We start from the raw sequence: 25,518 nt of genomic DNA on the forward strand, positions 1-25,518 counted from the left end.
TTCTATTGGTTCGACAGTTTTACCCACAATTCCACAACAGGTTGTTGTTGACGCATAGCAACAATTTACAGTATGGCGGACAAACAGGAAAGGTTTGTTGTGAACTCATTGCGGATATATTTACGAAAATATCTTGCATTTGTTTATAGCTTTAAATCTGAAACTATGCAGGTTTGTTTTTTCAATAATAATGGTGTCCAGATCTGTGTCAAAGGTAAAATTTATGACTAATGGGCGACGGAGATAGTGATGAATTTATTTTCCAAGAAACTGACTTTCTGATTATCACAGTAAATAATGTAAGACTAAGAGCTAGGTACATCTTACTGCTGTTACCTTTCTTTCCATCTGATTCTCACAAAACTTAGTAAGGTTAAAGAATATTTGGCAAGTGGTTTTCACACTGTCCAACCTAATAAACAAGGACTTAGGTTTGAAAATATTAAAGACTAACGGGATTGCGTGGTCATCGAATCCAAATTGCCTAGATCGATGCGTATGATACCAATCACTGGATTGTCTGGTCCAGACTTGATTATTTACAGACCGCTGTCATATAGCTGAAATATTGCTGAGTGGGGGTTAAACAAAAACAAAAAAAACAACCCAGCATGGCATCTGCCATTGTGAAAATCTGTGGATGGCATACTTTTCATTTCACAATGTTCCATTACCACTTGGCTAACAAACATAAATAACAGTGTATTTACCATGTAGTGCATATGATGAAGTGGTTACCTCTGCTGTTTGTTTACAATCCATAACTCTCGTGCTGTGTCTTAAGGGTAGAAGAATTGCCCGATGTTCAGTATTGTACAGATAATGACAAACATTGAACTTGATGACACCCCCTGAAACATCCTTCTCAGACCAAAACTTGATGACACCCTTTTAAACATTCTTCCCAACCTAGAACTTGATGACACCCTTTTAAACATTCTTCCCAACCTAGAACTTGATGACACCCTTTTAAACATTCTTCCCAACCTAGAACTTGATGACACCCTTTTAAACATTCTTCCCAACCTAGAACTTGATGACACACCAGTGATAGAAATTGGCACTAGTCCTATAGTCCTTGCCAAACTGCCCAACAGGTATAAGGACAAGTAGAAATTTGCAATATTTAAGGGTTTTCTTATATGTTATCATCATCACGTTATCATTATTGTAGACCCTTTTTTTGTCCAGAAATCCGTTGTCCATGCACATGCAGTCAGATAGGTACTCTTACAAGTAACAAAACCTGTCTCACGTACATGTTACATCGTCAACTGAGTAGAAGGACTAGTGGACTAATATGTTAGTTTCTATCACTGCTTGAGTCTTCTAAACAGGCGCATTGTGTTCAATACCATTTAACTGTCAGAGCATGGTGTTAATGTGTTCACAATGTTACTCTCATTACTTTGACGTCAGATCTTTCATGTATTTTTTCAATGTGTTTCCCTGACTCCATGCAAGTGGAAATCAAGGGACTGATAAAACCCTAATAAAACACCAATTCACTCCCACGATCTTTGTTTTTATGTTTCCATTATATTTTTCAATTTCATGTTCATTCTCATCTTTTATAATTTCCTGTTTTCCAGACCCTCTTCTTCTAAAGTTCAGGATGTTGTCTCCAAGGTGACAACAGAAGCTCTAAAAGAGGTATTACATTTTTGATATTTTCCAAGCAATCTGAACAGCATCACTGGTCTAAATAGTCGTATTGACTTTGATATGCCTTACTTTGTAATGTATGATTTGTACAACAGTATGATGAGCAAATGATAATCATGAATGATACAGTTGTTGAATTATTGTCCTGTAAACCAAACTATTAAATTACTAATCATGTTAATAAAAGTCAGTAAGTAGTAATAGGTGAGGTGAGGTGAAATTGGGTTTAACATCGCGTCCAAGATTATTGCACTTATATAGCAACGTGCATGTACGTGTGTATGTTTGTGTGGCTGCTTGTACTAGTTCAGACTGATGCAGATTTATAGTGCTAGCTCGCTGAGATACCATGCCACAGTTTAACATGAATACCCCACTCAGACACAATATACTGACTCCGAACCGACCAGTCTTTGTTTTAGCCCCTTAGCCGCCCACGGAGGCGGTCCAGTAAGTAGTAATAGCACAATGCTAAACCCTCCCTTTGGCTGAAGAGCTCCTTGATGGGCATACTGATTGAAGACTAACGTCTAATGGGAGTGTGACGAACCTGAAGTGTGACATTCAGTAATGGAGACTTTTATCCACAGTTTGAAACAGACGCCATGGAGGAAGGTGGAGAAACCAAACCCTCGTCCCGACCAGGGTCAGCCAAACCCTCCTCAAGACCACAGTCAGGGAGAAAATCTGCTGGGGGTAACCATTTTGTATTTAATTCTATTTATGTAGACAAGCAGATGTTATTCAACAATGTTCTGTAATTGTACATTTATTCTTGAAGATATACAAACATCATGAAGACATGTAGCTAGTTACTTGTTTCACATTCGTTGATACTATTTATGCCGACAATATTTGAATAGCAGTGCCGACAGCAACTTTTGTAGAGTGTCTGTTTCTGTTGACATTTTAATTGTAGACTACATATCTAGGTGAGCTACTAGCAGTGCCATTACATTATTTTTTCCCACCTACTAACCAAGATTGTTGTTTTTTTAAATCTGTAAGCTAATAAATATTTTTTACACTTTTTTTAATGTGTTAACACATACAAACTGCCTTCAGTTGCCTTAAAATGTTCTACCTCTCACAACGCCATTGTCAAGGATTTTGAGGAAAATTGCAGAAATTGTTATCAAACCAATGGCATCTTGTGTAACCCTTGCCTCTTAACCACTTAATGATAATCTTTATCATGGCTCATAATATTGATAACATGGATGAACATAATGATTTGCAGCTGTCTGATCTTGTTATTTTGGATATGGATATCTCCAAATACTGAATATTGCAGTAAATATTGCTAAATATGCAACAAAAATGGCACATAACTATATGCCTGTAGAAGGCAGTTGTACATTCTTTTCTGAATGTTTCCATACTGTCCCTTTTAGCTGGAGGAGTTTGATAGTCTGGTGGTTGTTCTAAAATATCCTTTAATGACTAGGTTCGCGTCCAACATCAGCTGCTCCAAAGGCTGATTCACGTCCAACATCAGCTACCTCTAAGGCTGATTCACGTCCAACATCAGCTACCTCTAAGGCTGATTCACGTCCAACGTCAGCTACACCTAAGGCTGCTTCACGTCCAACGTCAGCTACCCCTAAGGCTGATTCACGTCCAACATCAGCTACCCCTAAGGCTGATTCACGTCCAACATCAGCAGCCAAGACTGGACGTACACCCACGCCCACAAGCGACCGCCCTCCATCAGCTACAGCTCGACCATCATCAGCCACAGCTCGACCATCCTCAGCTGCAGGTCGACCTGCATCTGCTGCTAAGTCAGTCAGCCCCACTAGCCCCCTTGCTGTCACAGGAGAGAGGGTAGGGTCAACCACACCCACAGCAGAAGGCAAGGTCTCCCCACAGGACGGGTCTCGACCTGCATCTGCAGCCAAGTCAGGTCAAGGGAGTCGACCTGCATCTGCAGCCAAGTCAGGTCAAGGGAGTCGACCTGCATCTGCAGCCAAGTCAGGTCAAGGGAGTCGACCTGCATCTAACGCAGGTAGCCGACCTGGATCAGGTATCAAGAGGACAGACTCAGTTACTGAGAAAGAGATCGGTGAGTCAAGCTTTATATTAGTATCCTGTCCAGGGGCCCATTCCACAAAGTGATCTTAGCACTGATATGATTGTAACCATACTTTAACATAGGCTTACAATAGTCATAACTCTAAGATTGCTTTGTGGAAGGAAACCCAGGTGACATATGCAGATGTGCTTATTAGTATTAGGTTTAATGGTGTTGTGTTGTATTTTCAAACTTTTGTCTCTCTCTGCCATTATGGAAGGCTGTTTCTGGAAGTCCAATATGGTCTTCGCTTCCCACTCCCTCCTTGACATCTCTGTTACTGACCTCTAGGGTCTTCACCAATTCTTGTCTGGTAGACTTGATTGGCTGGAGACCCATTCCGCATCGATTATAAGTCGTACGCTGTATCAATTATTATTTACAGCTATGCAGCCATTCATGTAACGATGTAACGCATGATCTACCCAAATTCATGTTGTTATAATTTTTTATTTTGAAGTTTACACGATATACGGCTTTTCCATTGGACGAGAGGTCAGTCACATGACCCCAAAATTGACGTTCATAAGTGTATGAATGACACTATTTGACGCTCATACATTTTACACGAAATCTTGAAATGACGTAAACACTGATGGACTGCTTCCACATTCCTAGGGGATCCCCTAGGAATTCCGTAGCACGAATAAATACAGAAGCGTTCTACCGATCATTTAGATCCTTTAATCTTGAACTCAGTGTTTTAGTTTACATTGATCAAAGTCATAGAGTTTGACTGCATGATCATTAACAAATATCCTCACTACGACCCATGCTAGTGAACAAAACAAACTAACGCACATCCAAAGTATTGTAGTATTGGCTCGATCTGTGGCTAGACTACAGTGACAGTCTACAGTAATCTATTAATTTACCTGAGTATCTATTGGACACATCTTTACAATCATCTTTCAATGACCGGCCAATTGATCAATGATGACTAAAACATGTACAGTAACCGCCACAGGTTCATTAACAACTTCCGAAATCTTTCCCGTCACGTTTATCGTGTCGGCCATTTTGACGGTGGTCCTTGAAGTAAACGTATTACAATGTGCTGTCATTGTGACTGACTTACTGAGGTAGTTCTTAACAGATCTTTCTCGTCCAATGATTTGAATAATTTTGTTGTAAAGAAACTACAAAAGTTGTTCTTGTAGAGCATGTTAAGCATACATACGCTCATGTCAACTCTTGTTTTGAGAACTATTTTATTCCGCAATACAGCGGTTTGTTGTTTTGGTGTCTGTAAACATTAAATCACATGTATCCATTACTAAATATCATTGTGTATGGATCTAGGTCTACATTATTTGCTGTAAAAATAGTGATATAAAAATTTATAAGGGTTGACTTTCTCTTTGTGTGAGTTCATTGGATTATGAACCTGCATAAAGTGAGGGCCAAACATTGTATGAACATCGTCGCAAGCTTCGACGTTCATACAGTTTGGCCCTCGCTCTATGAAGGTTCATACTCCAATGAACTCACACAAAGAGAAAGTCAACTCTTAAATGTCCAACTAACGTATAGGGATCATATCACCTGTTATAGTGTATTTTTCCCACTCACCATTTTTTTGTCTAGGCAGTGTGATAGATTTTTTATTCCAGTGTTTAGCACCAGCTTCCTTGTGTATGTCTTATGGTTGTATCTGCGCCCCACCACCTAACTGTGGTATAAATGTATAGTGTGAGATAGGATAAGTATATCACGCTATATGCCCTCCCAACCAACCCTGCATCACAGTTCCTCTAGCCTGTAAGCTCTGCAAAAGAGAATGATTGTAATGTGTAGTTGATTTGTTTGAGTGGTAACCATGGTGATGTTGGGATGTGTTCAGGTGAATTGTTTTTGAGAAACCGGAAACTTTGTTCAAGCATGTTTCCACATAGGATCAAAAGAAGAAGGAAGAAATTCATAATGTAAGATTGGATAAGTATTATTAATATACAATTTATTGTGAAATTTACAATATTGCTGCAAGGCCAGGGACTTAAACAATGAGGAGAAAGCCAACACTGATTAGCAGGGCAATTACCCCTAGAGCATCACTCTCACATCACAAGAGTAGAAAACATGAAACATGGGGAAACGTGACCTTGTAGGGGTGAGACTTAAACACGATGTACCAGAAAGGTTTGTGCTAATACTACGAGAGAGCTATGTAGTTAAATGTATCCAAAGTAATGAACTAGTTAAGAAAACAGACTAGGGCTCCAGAATGCACACAAAGCCCACTTTAGACCCAGGCCTGACCAGTGAGCTCTTTGCATTATTTAATCTTCTTGATCAAGGAATAAGATATGGAAATTACACAGTTCTTTGGTAATTGAAACAAGTGACGATATTGCCAGTATTTGACTTGACATTTGCGTGCCATCTTAAAATACAAATACAATTCTTGTTGCAACAGGACTATCCTTACCCGGTCTATGTGCTCAGAAAACATGTTTTACACTGAAATTTAATTAACAGTCTTCTGATTTGATTAAATGTATTGTGGGCCCGCTTATACGATGCCACCGTGTATTCCGTTAAGAGGCCCATTATACAGGTTACAGCAACTGGCTAACAGTTACAGTTACAGAGGTACATAGAGAATAGAATAGGGATATACATTACTCAGAAATAAAGTTTGCTCTACCCCATGTGTAGTGTAATGAAGTATAGTTTGCCCTGAACTTTTGTAGTTCAAGCATGAGGACACTTGCTGACATGAGTCCATTATGACGTAAGTCAAAAAGTGTACTTTATCGGATAAAGTACAGTCAGCACCTTTGATCTTTTAGCGAAGCATCTTAGAATGGATAATCAAGGAGAACGAAGCAAATGTGTAATGGTGTTGATTACTTGATTGCTTGACCCTTGATTTGATGAAAATTGCCCTTGTTACAGATGTAGCTGATGAGAAAGAACCAGACAATACAATGGCCTTAGAGTTGGCAGGTAAGTCACCTGGCCTATATCCGCTCACCACCAGTGAGAGTGTGAGTGAGTGAGGTGGGTTTTATGCCGCTTTTAACAGTATTCAAGTTATATCGCAGCGTGTTAGCTTAATGTGGGAGGAGAGCCTGAAGTGATGCAGGTCTCAGACATTTACCACTTCAGTGAAAGCCACAAGCATGGGTATGGTTCTGACAAACCTAAAAACATTATCGGGGTGAACCGGGATTCGAACTCACAATCATAGGTTTCTGGCATGCCTAAGGGACGCAACTCTGCACAGTGAATCGCAGCACCTTAGACGCTGGGCCACCTATGCCTCTGTGAGAGTGTGACATATAGGGGTTCCTTGGGTCATGGAAATTTTACTTGAATAACAGCACTCATTGGTTTCGCCAAGTGGTAGCACAAGGATCTGTTTAATTTGGGCTATCCTAAAAAATATAACTTACATGGCTCCTTAAACTCATCTTACTCACTTAATGTTGAAATGTTGTTGCATTGATACAGCTGAAGATGAGGATGACCCCCAAAAGTATGATTTTGGAGTTTATGATGACGGTGAACCTGGTGACTACCCTGAGCCCAAGATGCCCTCTGAGCCACCTCAGACCCATTTCAATATCACTGACATCCTGGACCGCCCACCCTCCGACCCTGAGGGGGACGACAGTGATGGAGGGAGTGATGATGAAGAGGAAGCTGTAGATGAAGTTGGCGCAGACACTGATGATGCCAGCGATAATGAAACTGATATGGTGGTCCTGGACCCTGATCATGTAAGTGTTGATAGGAACAGCTGTTCATGTACGTTTCAACAGCTGATTGTATATATACGCTCCAAGGTGGTCATGTTTTATCATCTTGATAGCTGTTCATGTAAGGTTTGGACCATAAATGGCTTCTGTAATCCTTTTTAATAATATTTGGTAAAAGTTTGCCATTTGTTTGTAAAATATGAATAATGTGAATGCATTGTTGCAAAAATGTTTACGGTTTTCAACATGTCAGATATATTTTAAAATAGTAAATAAAATTAAAACATTAATTTATTAACAAAATTCTTTTGTTCTTTCAATCATTCTCTAACTTTAAAACAATCTCTTTTTCAGCCCCTGATGAGAAGATTTCAGAATGCTTTGAAGAATCACCTGGAGAAGCAGAACGAGAAAGTCTCTCTTGAACTGAGGGAATTGGTAAGAATAATCAGTGCATATTTGAATGGTAATGTTGAGCACTCAGAAAATTATTCCAAAACTTTTAATAGACAAATTAGTCAAATTTGACGTGAAATCAAGACTAGTCTCTCAGGTTTGGATCTTATAAAATTGAAACTAATATATTTCAATATAACACAACCAAAATATTTCAAATGGTACACTCTGATTCTATGATAATTATTTTGTGTGCAGGAGGAGAACCTTCGCTCCAAGAAGAGGAACCGTGAGGACCTGGGTGTGGAGCTGTATGGAGTCCAGCAGGAGTTGGCTCGGTACCAGATGATGCTGGAACAGAACCACGACGAATACTCCACACTCAACCAGGATCGCCAGCACGAAGAGCAGCAGCTGGATGAGGTCCGTTCCTTGTACAAGGACAACCAGCTGGCTGTCAACAAGGAGAAGAAGAGGGGTAAGGGAGGAAGATAGTTATGTGTGAAGCTACTAAGCTGAACATCAACATCTGTAAGGGCAGGGTTCCACAAAGGATCCACAAAGCGATCGTGGCACTAAGACTGTCGTAAGCTTATGTTAAAGTACCGGAGTTATGATCACCTTAGCGCTAAGATTGCTTTGTGGAATGGGATCTAGACCATTTTATTTTGTTTTACAGTTGTTAATTAAAAACCTGCTGATGCATGTTGAACACCAGATCACTTATCCACTCACCAAGACACCCACCCACGCATGCACGCTCACTCACTCAACAACTCACTCAACAACTCACTCAACCACTCACTCACTCACTCATTCACTCACTCACTCACTCACTCACTCACTCACTCACTCACTCACCCAACCAACCTCCCACTCACTCACTCACTCACCCTACCTCCCACTCACTCACTCACTCACTCAGCCAACCTCCCACTCACTCACTCACTCACCCAACCAACCTCCCACTCACTTACTCACTCACTCACCCAACCTCCCACTCACCCACTCACCCACCCACCCACTCACTCACTAACCCATCCACTCACTCACTCACTCACTCACTCACTCACTCACTCACTCACTCACTCACTCACTCACTCACTCACTCACTCACTCACTCACTCACTCACTCACCCACCCACCCACCCACTCACTCACTCACTCACTCACTCACTCACTCACTCACTGTATCTGGGCTGTCCTGTAGGTGCTGAACTCCAGGCTGAGGTTGAGAACCTGGCGCTGCGTCTCTTCTACATGGACAATGCTAAGGAGGATGTGCGTGGTGACATCGCAATCATGAGACGCGCTGCGGAAAAGGCAGAGTCAGAAGTGGCCAAGGTCGAGATGGAGAAGCAGAAACAGGTCAGATATATTAGTTTTACAAAAAAAAATCAAATTCTTGAAAGCATAATGAATAATATGTATGATATAAGGAACTAGGATTAACAAGATTTAATATCGACTAATTTGGTTCAGGTAATGATTTCTGAAGAATTGTTCTATTTTCTTCCTAGGACTTGTACGTGGACCGCCTGGTGGAGAGGGTGGACAAGCTGAAGGAGGAGATGGCCATGTTTGAAGCTCAGATCATCGCCCAATCGGACGAGACAAAGGCAGCAAAGGAAGCGCTGATGGAAGCACACATGGAAATTGAGGTGAGTCAGTAGGAGGGTATTAGAATGGCAAGGATTGTAATTTGATTGAAATCTTTTAGAAAATTGAAGTTATTGATACGTATATTTGAATTGAAAATGTCTCCCTGCAGGCAATCACCCTTGAAAAGAAGCAGCTGTTTCAGCAGTGGAATAGCAGTCTGATTGGAATGAGGCGCCGAGACGAGGCGCATTCTGCCATGCAGGAGGCTCTCAAGTAAGAATGTGAATTCAGGAATTGGGGAGATTTTTAGTCCCAGAGCTAGGAGGGTCTTATTATGTGCAAGGTGTACACGCAGGTAATTTTACACAGGGGCACTAGGTTCGGTAAACTTGCAGTCCTAGCTAGTTTAGATCAATATTCAGGCTCATAACTTTAACTAACAAAATATCTGGTATTACAGCTTTAGCTGAAAATATCTCCATACAAAATCCCAGCTCCCCCCAACAGCAAATGATGGGTCACTAAGGTGTTTGGGATGAATATGATTTTATGGGTCACCTGACTGTTGCCCACCATTGCAGCGTTAGAAATTGGCACTAGTCCTATAGTCCTTGCCAAACTGGCCAATAGTTAAGGTATCCCAAGGACTAGTAGAAATTGGCCATTATTAAGGGTTTTGCTATATGTTATCATCACAAGGACTAGTGGACCAACACAGTTAGTTTCTAACCCTGCATTGCAGTCAGCAGCAGCAGAAGATCCTGTCACTGGAGACTGAGATCGAGGGATTCAAGAAATCCATTCAGAAGGAGCAGGAGCAGAATGAGAAGCTGTGTCAGATCCTGGCCAAGACGAACCGGGACATCGACATGGTCAAGAAGCAGCTGACCACCTGCCAGGCTAAACACGACGCTCTCAAGGCCGAGTACACGACCTTCACCCGGATGTTGCATGAGACTGAGCAGACACTCAACAAGGCCACAACAGTAGGTTGAGATGATGGCTCAAGGCATTTGTGTGTAACACTAAAATAATAACATTTCAAATCAAAGATTTACTTTCATTCTGGCAGTTTTGTTGATATTGTTTTGAACTATGCTAAGAAAGATTAACTTTGATGTGATCAAAAATATTTAGCAATCATTCATTTACCAATATTCGTCCATTGCTGAGTCATTTGATAATTAAAGTGTTGAACATTTCTAAAGTCATCTTAAATAAAGAAATAGATATTAATTATGATATGCTACGATTCTTATTAGGGTACTTGTTAGTAACAATTATTCAGTTACAATCTCTTCATGACTGTGTGCTGGGCAGTATCAGGATTGTGAGAATAAAACTGTGGAATCGTACCTTATCGCCATCTGTTCTGTCCCAGGACAAGACCCTGCGCATGAATGAGTTGAATGGCCTGCGGAAGCAGATCGAGCGTGAGTACCAGGAGAAGGTGAAGCTGGAGGATGAGATCATGGAGAAGATCCGGGACCAGCTGACCATGGACAAGGCTTCCCAGTACACCAAGAAACTGACCAAAAAGATGAGGGACCTCACCAAGAGTCTGGTGAGTTCACCTGGATAGTATTTAGGTTTAGACAAAGACCAACAAAGTTTTTGTCTATAATGTTCATTCAAGTTTATTTCTAACAACCACCAAAATACAAATACAGATGTCACACACCACATGCTTCCCATCAGACAACTGGCAAGCCTCATGGCTTTTACATCCAGACAATCGATTGGTAATCATATGAATTATGATCATGATAATAGTTAGCAGTTATTCTCTTATAAGCAATAATAATTCACAAATGGTTGCCCTGTTGACTAAGGCACCACAAGTGTTGGGTTTGAGGCTTGCAAGAAACACTGGATTTTCCCTGAGTATGAATCTTGGTTTGTCAGAACCATATATACCTGTAATTGTTTCTCAGAAGTGGTAAATGTCAAATGTCTGCATCAATTCTCCTCATTCTTCTGCAGTTCAGTGTAGTAGTGTTGAGCCCAATTCACACTCACACTCACCCTGTGTATTTGAAAAGGTCACAAATATTAGCTATTTTACACTGTAAATAGCACCAAATCACTAACTGATGATGCACTTTTTTCTAAAGCCTTTGAGAAAGGTGCTGATGCTGTTGTATTGGTATGTAACTTGCATCTATTTTATCAACTTATGTGTTTGTGTTTTCAGGAGACCCAAATGGCAGAGGTAGAGAACACCATTGCCCGGAATGCTCTGGACACGTCCAATGTGAAGGCCAGGACTGAGAGACTGAAGAAGATCCTGCAGGGTCTAGACGATGAGATCCGCCAGAAGAATGACATCATCTCCAAGAGTGAGAATGAGATTATCAAGAGAAATGCTATCATTGAACGCAAACAGAATCTGATTGATCAGTTCAACAAGAAGCTCGAGCACATGATCAACTCTGCTGGGGTAAGTTCTCAATACTTGGGGTGGTGTCTATGATCAACTCTGCTGGGGTAAGTTCTCAATACTTGGGGTGGTGTCTACTGGACATGATCAACTCTGCTGGGGTAAGTTCTCAATACTTGGGGTGATGTCTACTGGACATGTCTCTGCTGGGGCAAGTTCTCAATACTTGGGGTGGTGTCTATGATCAACTCTGCTGGGGTAAGTTCTCAATACTTGGGGTGATGTCTACTGGACATGTCTCTGCTGGGGCAATTTCTCAATACTTGGGGTGGTGTCTATGATCAACTCTGCTGGGGTAAGTTCTCAATACTTGGGGTGGTGTCTACTGGACATGATCAACTCTGCTGGGGTAAGTTCTCAATACTTGGGGTGATGTCTACTGGACATGTCTCTGCTGGGGTAAGTTCTCAATACTTGGGGTGATGTCTACTGGACATGTCTCTGCTGGGGCAATTTCTCAATACTTGGGGTGATGTCTACTGGACATGTCTCTGCTGGGGCAAGTTCTCAATACTTGGGGTGATGTCTACTGGACATGTCTCTGCTGGGGCAAGTTCTCAATACTTGGGGTGATGTCTACTGGACCTGTCTCTGCTGGGGCAAGTTCTCAATACTTGGGGTGATGTCTACTGGACATGTCTCTGCTGCGGTAAGTTCTCAATACTTGGGGTGATGTCTACTGGACATGTCTCTGCTGGGGTGATGTCTACTGGACATGTCTCTGCTGGGGTGATGTCTACTGGACATGTCTCTGCTGGGGTAAGTTCTCAATACTTGGGGTGATGTCTACTGGACATGTCTCTGCTGGGGTGATGTCTACTGGACATGTCTCTGCTGCGGTAAGTTCTCAATACTTGGGGTGATGTCTACTGGACATGTCTCTGCTGGGGTAAGTTCTCAATACTTGGGGTGATGTCTTCTGGACATGTCTCTGCTGGGGCAAGTTCTCAATACTTGGGGGGATGTCTACTGGACATTTCTCTGCTGGGGGGATGTCTACTGGACATGTCTCTGCTGGGGCAAGTTCTCAATACTTGGGGTACTGTCTACTGGAGATGTTCATAGACTTCCTTTCCAGGAGTGTATTTAGATGTACAGTGGAATCTGTCCAATTCAGAATTTATGTTTTGACCTCACACTAAGCTGACACATTGTGATGTAACTGATGTACTGTTAAAATTGGCATTAGCCCCAACTGTGTCTCTCCCTATAAGTCCTCATGCCTTGTTTGTCAGGGTGTGGAGCTGGGTCCGCTGGAGGTCACCATCACCTCCCTGCAGAAGACGATAGACGGAACGCAGCAGGAGATCACAGAACTGCAGCAGATGTGGCTGCGGCAGCAGAGTGAGCTGGTCAGACTGACCAAGGACAAGGAAGACCAGTCGCAGGACGTGGAGAAGCACAAGAAGCAGCTCACCATCCTCTTACAGAAGAAGATCAGGACTGAGCGTACGTTGGGATAGACGTTATATGGGTTGTTGATGGAATGTGTTTGATATAATCTTTAACTGTTGGATATAATCTTTAACTGTTGGATATAATCTTTAACTGTTGGATATAATTTTTAACTGATCATTATATAGTGTTGCTGTACGTGCCTACAAGAAACCCATGTCATTCATTGTTGATGTTCTGTGTGCACCCTTGTCAACTACATCCTACTAATGATAAGGGAAATAGATGCGCACAGTGGCTTGTGTGACCCTGTGGGAACACTAGTGTAATTGTGTCATCATATCATAATATTGTGCTCAAGACAATGATTCACAATACTTTTACGAACAACATCTATCTGCTCTAAATTGGAACAATTACATTGTTGTGAAAAACATTGTGTAAACTTGTATTCACTGTTGCCAGAAATGGCACTAAGCATGACAGTTGCCCAAACATGGCACCAAACTTGGCACCAAACATGGCAGTTGACATTGATACATACTTTGTGATATCAATCAACAGATGACATTGACCAGCAGAGACGTGAGACATATGATATTGACCGCCACATCCGCAACATGCAGAATGACATGATCAAGTTGAACACACTGCTACACAGAGAGAAGGGCTATGAGGTGGAACTTGAGCAGGGCACATCGTTGCTTGAGAATGACTTCATCGCCAACTTGAAGGAAGCAGAGAGATCATCCATAGAGATGCAGGACAATCTGGACTCTGTGAAGGAGGAGAAGGAGAGGCTACTGAACAGTCTGGTGGAGGCAGAGTAAGTAGAGACAGGCAGTAGTGAGGCTACTGAACAGTCTAGTTGAGGCAGAGTGGGTAGAGACAGGCAGTAGTGAGGCTACTGAACAGTCTGGTGGAGTCAGAGTGAGTAGAGACAGGTAGTAGGGAGGCGAGTAGAGACGGGTGGTAGGGAGGCTACTGAACAACCTGAGTAGAGACAGGTGGTAGTGAGGCTACCGAGTAGAGACGGGTGGTAGTGAGGCTACTGAACAGCCTGAGTAGAGACAGGTGGTAGGGAGGCTACTGAACAACCTGAGTAGAGACAGGTGGTAGTGAGGCTACCGAGTAGAGACAGGTGGTAGTGAGGCTACCGAGTAGAGACGAGTGGTAGGGAGTCTACTTAACAGCCTGAGTAGAGACAGGTGGTAGGGAGTCTACTTAACAGCCTGAGTAGAGACAGGGGGTAGTGAGGCTACTGAACAGTCTAGTGGAGGCAGAGTGGGTAGAGACAGGCAGTAGTGAGGCTACTGAACAGTCTGGTGGAGTCAGAGTGAGTAGAGACAGGTAGTAGGGAGGCGAGTAGAGACGGGTGGTAGGGAGGCTACTGAACAACCTGAGTAGAGACAGGTGGTAGTGAGGCTACCGAGTAGAGACGGGTGGTAGTGAGGCTACTGAACAGCCTGAATAGAGACAGGTGGTAGGGAGGCTACTGAACAACCTGAGTAGAGACAGGTGGTAGTGAGGCTACCGAGTAGAGACGAGTGGTAGGGAGTCTACTTAACAGCCTGAATAGAGACAGGTGGTAGGGAGTCTACTTAACAGCCTGGGTAGAGACAGGTGGTAGGGAGTCTACTTAACAGCCTGAGTAGAGACAGGGGGTAGTGAGGCTACTTAACAGTCTGGTGAATAGAGACAGGTGGTAGAGAGGCTACTGAACAGTCTGGTGGAGGCAGAGTGAGTAGAGACAGATGGTTGGCAATTTTATTCATATTTTAACATCCTCTGCTAAAGGAAAAATATAGTTTTTTCAAGTATCCAATATTTCTTGTTTCAGGCGTCAAATCATGTTGTGGGAGAAGAAGACCCAGCTGGCTAGGGAGACCCGGGCAGCTGTAGACTCTGAGATTGGACAGGGGGAGATCAGAGCCATGAAGTCCGAGATCCATCGGATGCAGGTCAGGTACAGTCAGCTGATGAAGCAGCAGGAGAAGATGATCCAGGACATGGAGAAGGCCGTCTCCAGGTATGTCAGCTGTGTAATGTATTTGTAGGAGTTCTCATCACCTGTTAGATATCTTATTACACATTTGCTGTAACAGTAAATATGACAATGTTGCGAAGTTGTGTTTTTGATGTTGATGGTTTGGGTTTGAGGGGGGGATGGCCAGGGGGTGTTTGTGGAAGTCCACTGGTTAATCCTGGAATAATGCTAAAAGTGGCTTTAAAACAATACTTTACTTGTTCATGACATACTCGGTGTCCAGTTAGTATGTTGTTTATATTTCCTGTTAAATACATCCATCTATATATTCAGGAGAGACACCATTGTAACCCGAGGTGACTCTCAGTCCAAGATGAAGCAGAAAGTTGTTACCAAGGGAACGTTTGAACGACAGATGGCTGAGCATCGTAGAAAGATAAAACAAACAACAAATGTAAGTTTTGTTTCTTCCTCTGTCAATTTTGTTTGAAAATGCAAATCAGGGAAGTCATTCAGATGTGACTAAGTTGGTAGCCTTGTGCACATTAGATCCCTAGTGCTTGTAAAGATTACCATAATGGCGGCTGAGATGATGGTACTAGAATGGGTCACTTTGAAAATGTGTCATTGAACACATATGATTACTTCGAACAGTGCTGGGGGCATAGAGGGCCTAGTCACCTAAGGCGCGGTAATTCACTGTGCAGAGTTGTGTCCCTTGGGCCAGCCATAAACCTATGATTGTGGGTTCAAATCCTGGTTCGGCCCAATTTTGGTTCCAGGTTTGTCAGCACCATGCTTGTGGGTTTTTCGGGGTTTCACCAAAGTGGTAAATGCCAGATCTGCATCACTTCAGGCTTTCCTCCCACATTGAGCTGACAAGCTGAATTTTGTTTCCAGGTTTGTCAGCATCATGCTTGTGGGTTTTGGGGTTTCACCAAAGTGGTAAATGCCAGATCTGCATCACTTCAGGCTTTCCTCCCACATTGAGCTGACACGCTGTGGTATGACTGGAATACTGTTAAAAGCAGTGTTAAGCCCAATTCACACTCACACTCACTCAAACAGTGCTCCTGTTAGATTGTTTGCCTGTTCTAGGGCTGATTACAATGAACTCGCCATTACCCCATGATTGTACTAAAAGCTGACCAGCGAGGATCGGTTGATTACAAGAATGTAACCTGGCTATCATGTGTCATGGTACCCCAGTTGCATAGATCGCTGCTCATGCCGTCAGTTGCTGGATTGCTTGGGTCACACTAATACAGGCAGACATGAAAGTGATATATCACTGACCAGGGATCAGAATTAAGATTCAGGAAGCACTGATGACATTTCCTTGTTGACTACCACTTTAACCATTCCGGGTTAGAACAGGTCCCAGCAGCTCATGCAGGTCATAAGAGATGACCAAGTATATCGTATGGTCAGGTCCCAGCAGCTCATGCAGGTCATAAGAGATGACCAAGTATATCATGTGATCAGGTCCCAGAAGCTCATGCAGGTCATAAGAAATGACCAAGTATATCGTGTGATCAGGTCCCAGTAGCTCATGCAGGTCATAAGAGATGACCAAGTATATCGTGTGGTTAGGTCCTAGCAGCTCATGCAGGTCATAAGAGATGACCAAGTATATCGTGTGGTCAGGTCCCAGCAGCTCATGCAGGTCATAAGAGATGACCAAGTATATCATGTGATCAGGTCCCAGAAGCTCATGCAGGTCATAAGAGATGACCAAGTATATCGTGTGGTCAGGTCCCAGCAGCTCATGCAGGTCATAAGAGATGACCAAGTATATCATGTGGTCAGGTTTGGTGACTTAGTGTATAGCGTGTCATCATACCCAACAGCGTGAATCATTGTTCACAATATCGATCACTGGATTGTTTGGTTCAGGTTAATTATGTACAGGTTGCCATCATATATCTGGGATATTGCTGACTGTGGCGTTAAACTCCCTCTATCATTCACTCACTCACTCTCCCTCCCTCCCTCTCTCTCCTAGTCACTCACTCACTCTGTGTGCCCTCTCTATACTACAGGATGCTTCAAGCTGTGACAGTGACATTCATGAGCTGCGCGATCACCAGCAGGAGCTGAGTGGGCAGCTCGAGGAGAAGCAGGTGAACTGTCAGCAACTCCAGGGCTCTGCAGACACCCTGGATGGGGACATCGAGAGGCTCCTTGATGTCAAGTTAAAGGTGTGGATTGTGTCTTATCATGGTGTCGTGGCTGCTGAGTCGGGAACATTGATATTTATCCTCTTGTTGATTAGTGTGTATGTAGGCTTAAAGCATTCAGCCTATGGAAATAGCACTTTATGTAAGGGTTCAACGTAGGGCTGGGACGGGTAACTCGGGTACTCGGGTCAGGGGGTCCTGAGTAGGACCCGGGTACCCACAGGACTACCCAGACCCGTGGTTAGTCACATATGATATATTGTTTGATGACAAAAACTCACAATAGCTCAGTGGTTACACCACAAGTCGCTAATGTTCGCTAATGTTCGCTAATGTGACACAATCCTTTTGACTTGTATATGTCTGAGTAAAGATAAAGCTTCAGTCAACTTCAGTGTACGCCTGATCTGATCTTTTGATACATGTATCTAAATAGTTTTGGCCAGGGCTGCTATAAAACAATTCCCAATCAGACATTTTGTTCCCAACTCTTGAGACCTGCAGTGGGTACCTGGGTAGGGCCAGGTAATAGGGGATCGGGTACCCGGGTAGTAAATTTGGGCTCGTCCCAGCCCCAGTTGAACGTACTGTATTTGAACTATGCATGAAAGTGTTTGAATTGAATTAAGGGACTGGTCATTTTTTATAGAGGGTGTGTGGGCTGGTGGAATTGGTTGTAGATCTGTATCATATTTTCCCCCCTCCCTGCCTATAACAAATGACCAGACTCAAAATAATGTTCAAATTTCATTTTTTCATTCCCCCTATAGTTGTGAATTTTGTTTGGCCACCCCTCTTTCGTATCAATTTTTCATTTTCCCCACCCTGATTAGCATATTCTTAAAATAAAAATTGTTATAGTGCCAACTCTCATTATCTAAGAAATATATGAATATATCGTGTTTTCAGCTCCAGGGAGTATGTTTCAAAGCAGACACATTCATATCTAATTATTAATAAAATTGTCTGTGACTGCATCCTGTATCAGGGCAGAGAAAAATTAAGTTGTGTCACAAAGGTTTTATATAGAGGAAATGATCACATGTCCAGTCACAGTCAGCACTCCACTGTGAGACTTTATTATTCACATGTTTTGACAGTGTTGTTATTTTAATCAATCGTAAAGTAATACAACAATTAAAGCTTGCTGCAATGAAAAGTAATTGATTTGGCTGAGAATTTACCTCAATGATATTGTGTAAGGAATAGGATATCATCACTGGTTTGATGTGGAGATTCCTAGGTAAATAGACACAGATTAACCTGCATACGTTATGAATGAAAATTGATTTAGCAATTATCATCCAAAAATATAAAATATATAATGAAATAAAGTGATTGCATCCATTGTTCACAGGAGAGAGGTAAACAAACAATGTCATAGATCATGGAGTCAATTCGGATGTAATTACAATATCATTAATATTCAAATGCATAATATATTTATTTGAATCTGCAATTTGCAGTTGCCTTTATTCACACAATGGCACAATGGCAAAGTTCTTAATTGATGTTTCATATCATGACTGCACCTGAAACGAGTCGAAAATATCTGACTGCGCATAAGGCTAAAAAAATCCTTTTTTCCAAAATACTGCATCACCTAGAGGGGGTAAGGGGTACTCTATACTCAAGAAAATATGGTAAGTAAATGTAATTCCAATATGATTGAATATGTTCCAGAATATGAAGGACCTTGTTGCCAAACAGCAGAAACACAAATATTACCAGCAAGTGAAGGATGGCAAGTACACCATGCTGTGCAAGTCGGAGTCCTCCCTGGAGACAGAACACAACAAGCAGATAGATCGCATGCAGGCGCTCAGCACCATCGTGGACAGGCTCAACCAGGAGTTCCCACACGTACAACCAGCATTGAGGAACGTCACCATCGCTCTCAGCTCCCGGGGAGTGCCCCATGATGAGGATTAATGTATTCACCAGCATCGATGCATGTAATCGAGGACCTACAGGATTGATTTTTTGCTTGCCAATCAATATCTGGAACAGTTTTTCTAGCAAGTCATCACCTACTGTTTAATGCATTGCTTGTAGTTGACGGTCTGTTTGAGATTTATGTTCTATAAATATCATTCTGGTTTGAATGCTATGGTCAAGACCTTGTGTGAAATAATCTGTACAATGAAAATGTCTGTATATTTTGTTCTGTACATTAAAGTTATCTATTGTATATAAGTTATTAAGTTAAATTTAGGTATTGTGATATGTTAATGTGTTTGTCCGTCCATTTCTTTTTTAACAGATTATTTCCTTTTAAAATGCCAAATTTGCTCCTTTTTTCACTTTTTTTGGAAATACTGAACTTGGAAGAATTATTTTGCAAGCAAAGCTTTGTCCTAAATCTACAATTTGAGTCTTCAAATATGGGCTCATTTGTTCAAGTGTATATGTTACAGTCAAGTTGTAAAATGACTGGAATTTTCACAAAGGCAATTTCCAAAAAGCCTAAATATTTCAGTCACTTTACAACATATATATATTTAAATATAATGCTGGAATCACATGAATAAACTATGATTTATACAAGCAGTGTGTGAGTGTTCCTATTCATTCATTAATCCTCAAGAGTGAGTGAGTTAGTTTGGGGGTTTCACAAAAAAAATGAGCAATCAATGAGCATTGCCTTTCAGTGGGAGATAATGTCCAAGCTTTGATGCAGTTTTTTCCTTGACCCATACGTATTTACATCCACTTGTGGCCGTCTCTGTGTCATAAGGGTAATCATTAACGACTGCATCAATCAACATCCGAAAAATAGACCCAGCAGACGAGCAAAGTGGTGTGTCAGGTATTTGCAATCTTGATCTGGCTTGACCTGTAATGGGATGTTTTCACATCTGTGTAGCGGGAGTGTGTAATAAGATATGATTGTAATGAGACTGAAGTATTAGAATAAGCTGCCTAGTCCCCCTTTTAGAGACTGTATCGTTGTGGAACGTGCACATGAGAAGACAGTGGTAGGTTTCATCCACTCATAATCGTTAAACTGTAGTACTAATGCCATCTGTCAACTCGTGAAGATGTGGGTTAGAATAGGTCTTCAGCAACCCACGCTTGTCGTAAGAGGCGACTATGTTTGTCAAAAGAGGCGACTAACAGGATCGTGTGGTCAGGCTTGCTGACTTGGTTGATGCATGTCATGATATCCTAATTGTATAGATCGATGCTCATGATATCACTCGCTTGATTGTCCGGTCAAGCCTCAATTATTTACAGATCGTCCTCTTATTGCTGGAATATTGCTGATAGTGGCGTTAAACAACAAACAAACAAACAATATTCCATGTGTCAGGATGCTCTGTATCTTCCTGCATATAAGAGATGTCCTGTGCCAGGCTTATATTGATAAGTAGTATTTCTACTGTTGCACATTCCCAGTATCCCAGACACATTCAATATATAAGTTAAAGAACATCAACAGTTGGAGGGCATTGCAATACAGCTAGGACAGATTCAGTTTTGTCATGTGAAACAAGTCACATATTCTTGAACTTCTTTTGATTAGTTTACACAATACGTACGTTGAGATGTGTGATGGGACAGTGAGATATGCTTGTTTCAGGTAACAGTATATATTTAAACTGGCATTAACCACTTTCTCAAAGCACACATCTTGTAATCTTTCCTTGTTGTTCAACACCGCACTGAGCAATATTCCACCTATATGACAGCAGTCTGTAAATAATCAAGTCTGGATCAGACAATCCAGTGATTGACATCATGAGCATCGATCCATGCAATTGGGATGACATGCATCAACCAAGTCAGTAAGTCTGACCACCCGATCCTGTCAGTAGCCTCTTCTGACAAGCATAGTCACCTTTTACAGCAAGCATGGTTTGCTGAAGACCTATTCTACAGGTGTCTTGTTACCTCTAGACATTGTGCTAGTCCTTCTGATTGGACCAGGGGCCACAGGTGGCCCAGTCGTCTAAAGCACCACAATTCGTTGTGCAGAGTTGCATCCTGTGGGCATGCCAGAAACCTATGACTGTGGGTTCAAATCCCGGTTCGCTCCAATTATGTTCTAGGTTTGTCTGCACCATACCATGCTCATGGGTTTCGCCGAAATGGTAAACGTCGGAGACCTGCATCACTTCGGGCTTTCCTCTCACATTAAGCTGACACACCAAGATGTAACTGGAATACTGTTAACAACGGTGTCAAACCCAACTCACCCACTCTGATTGGACCAAACACTTTGCACGTCTTCCTGAGTTGATTCAGGTCAAAACACCAGTTTTACCCTCTGTATGGGAGATGGGGATAATAGTTTATTATCACACCTCCATGTCAGAATGATGAGATTTGATTAGTCCATATGATCTTGATAAAATACTGTGTATCCCGCCTTGGAGGGGAATAAATTATTCAGTGGGGAATAAATCGCATACCCCGCTTTAAAGCAAAATGCCACACGATGTAATAATCGAGTCTGGACCAGACAAGCCAGTTATTGATGTCATGAGGATCCACACAATATACGATACGATGTCACCAAGCCCAACAACATTATCCATTTTGTCGTGTCTTGCAAGCTCCTATATTCTTACCCCTTATCACCACAGGTCTGTTGAATAGTAATAAGGACCCTAGTTTGTAACAGGGTCAAAGCTATAAGAGAGTTCTTATAAACAACTATCACATATATTCAAACTCCTGTTTACTGAACACCAACTATGGTGTTGATGCTTTATGTGTAAAGGAATTGCTGTTGTCTTCACTAATAGATGTGCAACAAAACAAAGACTACAATTTCTTGACATTTATTTTATGATGTCTTTAAGTGGCATTTTAGAAGCTGCAGTATGCTTTCATTTTATATCATAATCGAATGGTAGTCTCAACATCTGTTATTTTACAAAGTATTGAGCATAGATGATGACACACAGGCAATGAACCGAGCAATCCAACTGTCAATCTTAAAATGGAAAAGAGGCCTTCTCTGGTACTTTTCTCTCTATGTTCTGGTTTGCCTGTTGGGAAGACTCTTTCTCTGACCTTTGGTACGGTCTGGTCAGATTGTCCTTACACAATGTCACACCAAATCCAGCTCTTGGTCGAAGGTCAATGAAGCCATCTTTAGGTAGAGGTTCGTCAGGAAATATCCCTCCAAAATAGGGCGTAATCTTGTCGGCTTTCGGACTCAGATTGATGAATTCCGCTAGTGGACAGTTCCTGAAGGCATACTGAAGATGATACGAGTAGACGCTTGAACCATGGGGAATGACCAAGATGTCATGCGCTGACGCCATGGCAACCACCCTCCTGGCTTCTGTAATCCCTCCAAGCCATGTGATGTCTGGTTGAATAACATCGACACATCTTGAACTAAGAAGTTGCCTGAATCCATACCTTGTATATTCGTGTTCTCCAGTCGTTAGAAGAACTTTCGAACCTCTCAGTGCCTTCCTCACCTCGCCGTAGCCTTCATAATCGTCTGGAGGCAGAAATTCTTCAATCCATTTCAGACCAAGTGGCTCTAATTCCTTTGCTAGACGAATAGCATAAGGAACTGTCAGAGCCATGTAACAGTCCAGAGACAATGGGAAATCGGGTCCAACTTTCTCTCTCCATCCTTTGAAGAACTCGACGTTTTTCCTCAATCCTTCATCTCCCTCATCAGGACCGTATGGACATGGAATCTTCGCTCCGACAAACCCAAATTCCTTGGCGAGATCAGGACGACCCGTTGTTGAATAGACTGGCAGACGATCTTTAGTTTTCCCGCCAAGCAACGCATACACTGGCTCATTCCGCAAACGGCCCAGAAGATCCCACAGAGCTAAATCCACGGCACTTATAGCTTGTATTGGCAACCCCTTCCGCCCATAGTTCAGTGTAGCTCGGAACATCTGATCCCACATAAGTTCCACATCACGAGGATCTTGACCTTCAACAAATCTACTTAGATGCCGCTCGACGATGTAACATCCGGGTTCTCCGCCGATGGTGACGCCAACGCCCGTAGTTCCATCGTCTGCTTCAACTTCAACTACCAAAGTTCCAAGTGCGTTGATTCCCCAGGATTTCCTGAAAGCTCTGTATTGAAGATATCCTGACATAGGGTTGGCGATTGGTGCCAGTCCTCCGTTAATCCAGTGATCATCTACAACGTCATGGCAGTCGGATCCCTGATCCTTCATGCTAGGTGCCATTGTATAGGCCCTCACTGCCTTGACGCGGGGGAACTCTCGCGCTTTTCCAGACATCGTTCTTCAAAGTGAAAGCTAGCTCACAAATAACAGAACTTCACTCTGAACTACAACACATCTAGATGAACGAGACGAGATAAGATTATCAGTACCTTATTTCCTCGATTATAAGTTCATCATCCAATAACATTATTCCTTACCAGTCAAACTACATCCGTGGTCTAGTGGATTGAGCGTCTGCCCGGAGAGCGGTAGGTCGGTCCGATCCCCGTTAGCGTATACTATAAAAGACGTAAAAAAAATGGTACTTGTTGCTATCCTGTCTGGCGCTCGGCTAAAGCAAGGACTGTGTCTGTGTGGGGTATTCATGTTAAATTGAGACATGGTATCTCATGGATCTCAGCGGTGCTAGCACTAAAAAATCGGCATTAATCCGGACTAAGACAAGCAGCCACACACACACACATATACGTGCATGTACGTCACTATGTAAGTGCAATAATCTTGAACGCGGCGTTAAACTCCATTCCACCTCACCTTACCAGTAATTCCCTGACTTCTACCGTTGGCCTGATTTAATGCCTGTCGGCATCTTTTAGTTTCAGCCAGGTAAACAAAGGGGATAGAAGGTCAATGACTGTGTAATAGCTACACATTTAGTGACAGCACAGAGCTGCATTTACAGGGAATATATCCGGCAGGTATGCTTTTTTTATCCGTGGCCTCTAAACGAATAATATTTACGGTAAGTTGTGACATTAGAAACGAAAGGTGCCGACATTACCTTGACCTACTTTACTTGTCCTGTTACTTGACCTTGAAGATAAATGCTGCCAGAGTGTAATTCAGTGCGAGATCGTGATGGTGCATGATCTGTTGTGTAGATATCTATATACTCATTCCTGCCATCTTGGCACTCAAGATAAGAATCAACACGTATACTAAACTTAACCACACCTGGCTCACCACTGCCACTCTCGACACATAAGGGGGGGGGGGGGGGGGGGGGGGGGGGGGCACGGGTGGCCCTGTCGTCTAAGGCGCCGCGATTCGCTGTGTAGAGTTGCGTCCCTTGGGCACGCCAGAAACCTATGATTGTGGGTTCGAATCCCGGTTCGCCCCGATTATGTTTCTAGGTTTGTCAGCACCATACCCGTGCTCGTGGGTTTCACCGAAGTGGTACACGTCTGAGACCTGCATCACTTCGGGCTTTCCTCCCACATTAAGTTGACACGCCGTGATATAACGGGAATACTGTTAAAAGCGGCGTCAAACCCAACTCACTCACTCACTCGACACATAATGATAAGTATACACGTTTCATCGGAAATACAGACGCCTCCGTGTTCTTCTGTATATCAGTGAGTGAGTATGGTTTACTCCGCTTTTAGCAATATTCCAGCAATAACGTGGCGGGAGAAAACAAATCTATTATGAAATGTGAAATAATGATTAATAATGTAAGTTATCCTGTAAAAATGTCTTCAAAATTACCCCGTTACATACTTTAACACCGTGTGTAGATCCGTGATGATCCGGGTTAGATAGGTCTTCAACAACCCATGCTTTCCGTAAAAGGCGACTATGCTTGTCGTAAGAGGCGACTAACGGGATCAGGTGGTCAGGCGCGCTGACTTGGATGATGCATGTCATCGTATACCAATAACGTGGATCGATGCAAATGATATCAATCACTGGATTGTCTGGTCCAGACTCGATTATTTACACACCGCCGTCATATAGCTAGAATATTGCTGAGTGAGGCGTTAAACAACAAACAAACAATAATATTTTGCCCAAAGCAGAAAAATGCTGAAGATTAATGATACCTCAAACAGTGTAGGGCTCTTTATATCTGAGAAGATACTGTCGCTAAGTTAAACTATTGTCACTATTAAG

General features: G+C 42.4%; 2 protein-coding genes across 5 annotated transcripts; one reads left to right on the forward strand and one right to left on the reverse strand.

Moving 5' to 3' along the window:
* The first annotated feature begins 34 nt into the window (after positions 1-34).
* On the forward strand, positions 35-19,990 carry LOC124151054 (coiled-coil domain-containing protein 40-like). 4 transcript variants are annotated; one of them, XM_046523351.2, is made up of 21 exons: positions 35-92; positions 1,593-1,653; positions 2,256-2,361; positions 3,113-3,577; positions 3,614-3,730; positions 6,638-6,688; positions 7,196-7,464; positions 7,798-7,881; positions 8,098-8,317; positions 9,050-9,207; positions 9,360-9,500; positions 9,611-9,714; positions 10,184-10,427; positions 10,823-11,005; positions 11,636-11,881; positions 13,117-13,330; positions 13,841-14,102; positions 15,117-15,305; positions 15,597-15,717; positions 17,306-17,464; positions 19,127-19,990. In XM_046523351.2, exons 1-21 carry the CDS (start codon positions 73-75, stop codon positions 19,373-19,375), a joined length of 3,663 nt encoding a protein of 1,220 aa, XP_046379307.2. In that variant the 5' UTR covers positions 35-72; the 3' UTR covers positions 19,376-19,990. The 4 variants fall into 4 exon arrangements, with proteins under 4 accessions (XP_046379307.2, XP_046379306.2, XP_046379305.2 ...); XM_046523350.2 differs by having other exon boundaries at positions 3,113-3,571; positions 3,608-3,730; XM_046523349.2 differs by having other exon boundaries at positions 3,113-3,290; positions 3,324-3,730.
* A 2,224-nt stretch (positions 19,991-22,214) lies between these two features.
* Positions 22,215-23,760, reverse strand: LOC124151057 (L-rhamnonate dehydratase-like). Its single transcript, XM_046523354.2, has one exon. It carries the CDS (start codon positions 23,674-23,676, stop codon positions 22,387-22,389), a length of 1,290 nt encoding a protein of 429 aa, XP_046379310.2. The 5' UTR covers positions 23,677-23,760; the 3' UTR covers positions 22,215-22,386.
* Positions 23,761-25,518: the final 1,758 nt, after the last annotated feature.

The sequence above is a fragment of the Haliotis rufescens genome, unplaced genomic scaffold (genome assembly GCF_023055435.1).
Source record: "Haliotis rufescens isolate VD_foot unplaced genomic scaffold, xgHalRufe1.0.p SCAF_20, whole genome shotgun sequence".
Lineage (NCBI taxonomy): Eukaryota > Metazoa > Mollusca > Gastropoda > Lepetellida > Haliotidae > Haliotis > Haliotis rufescens.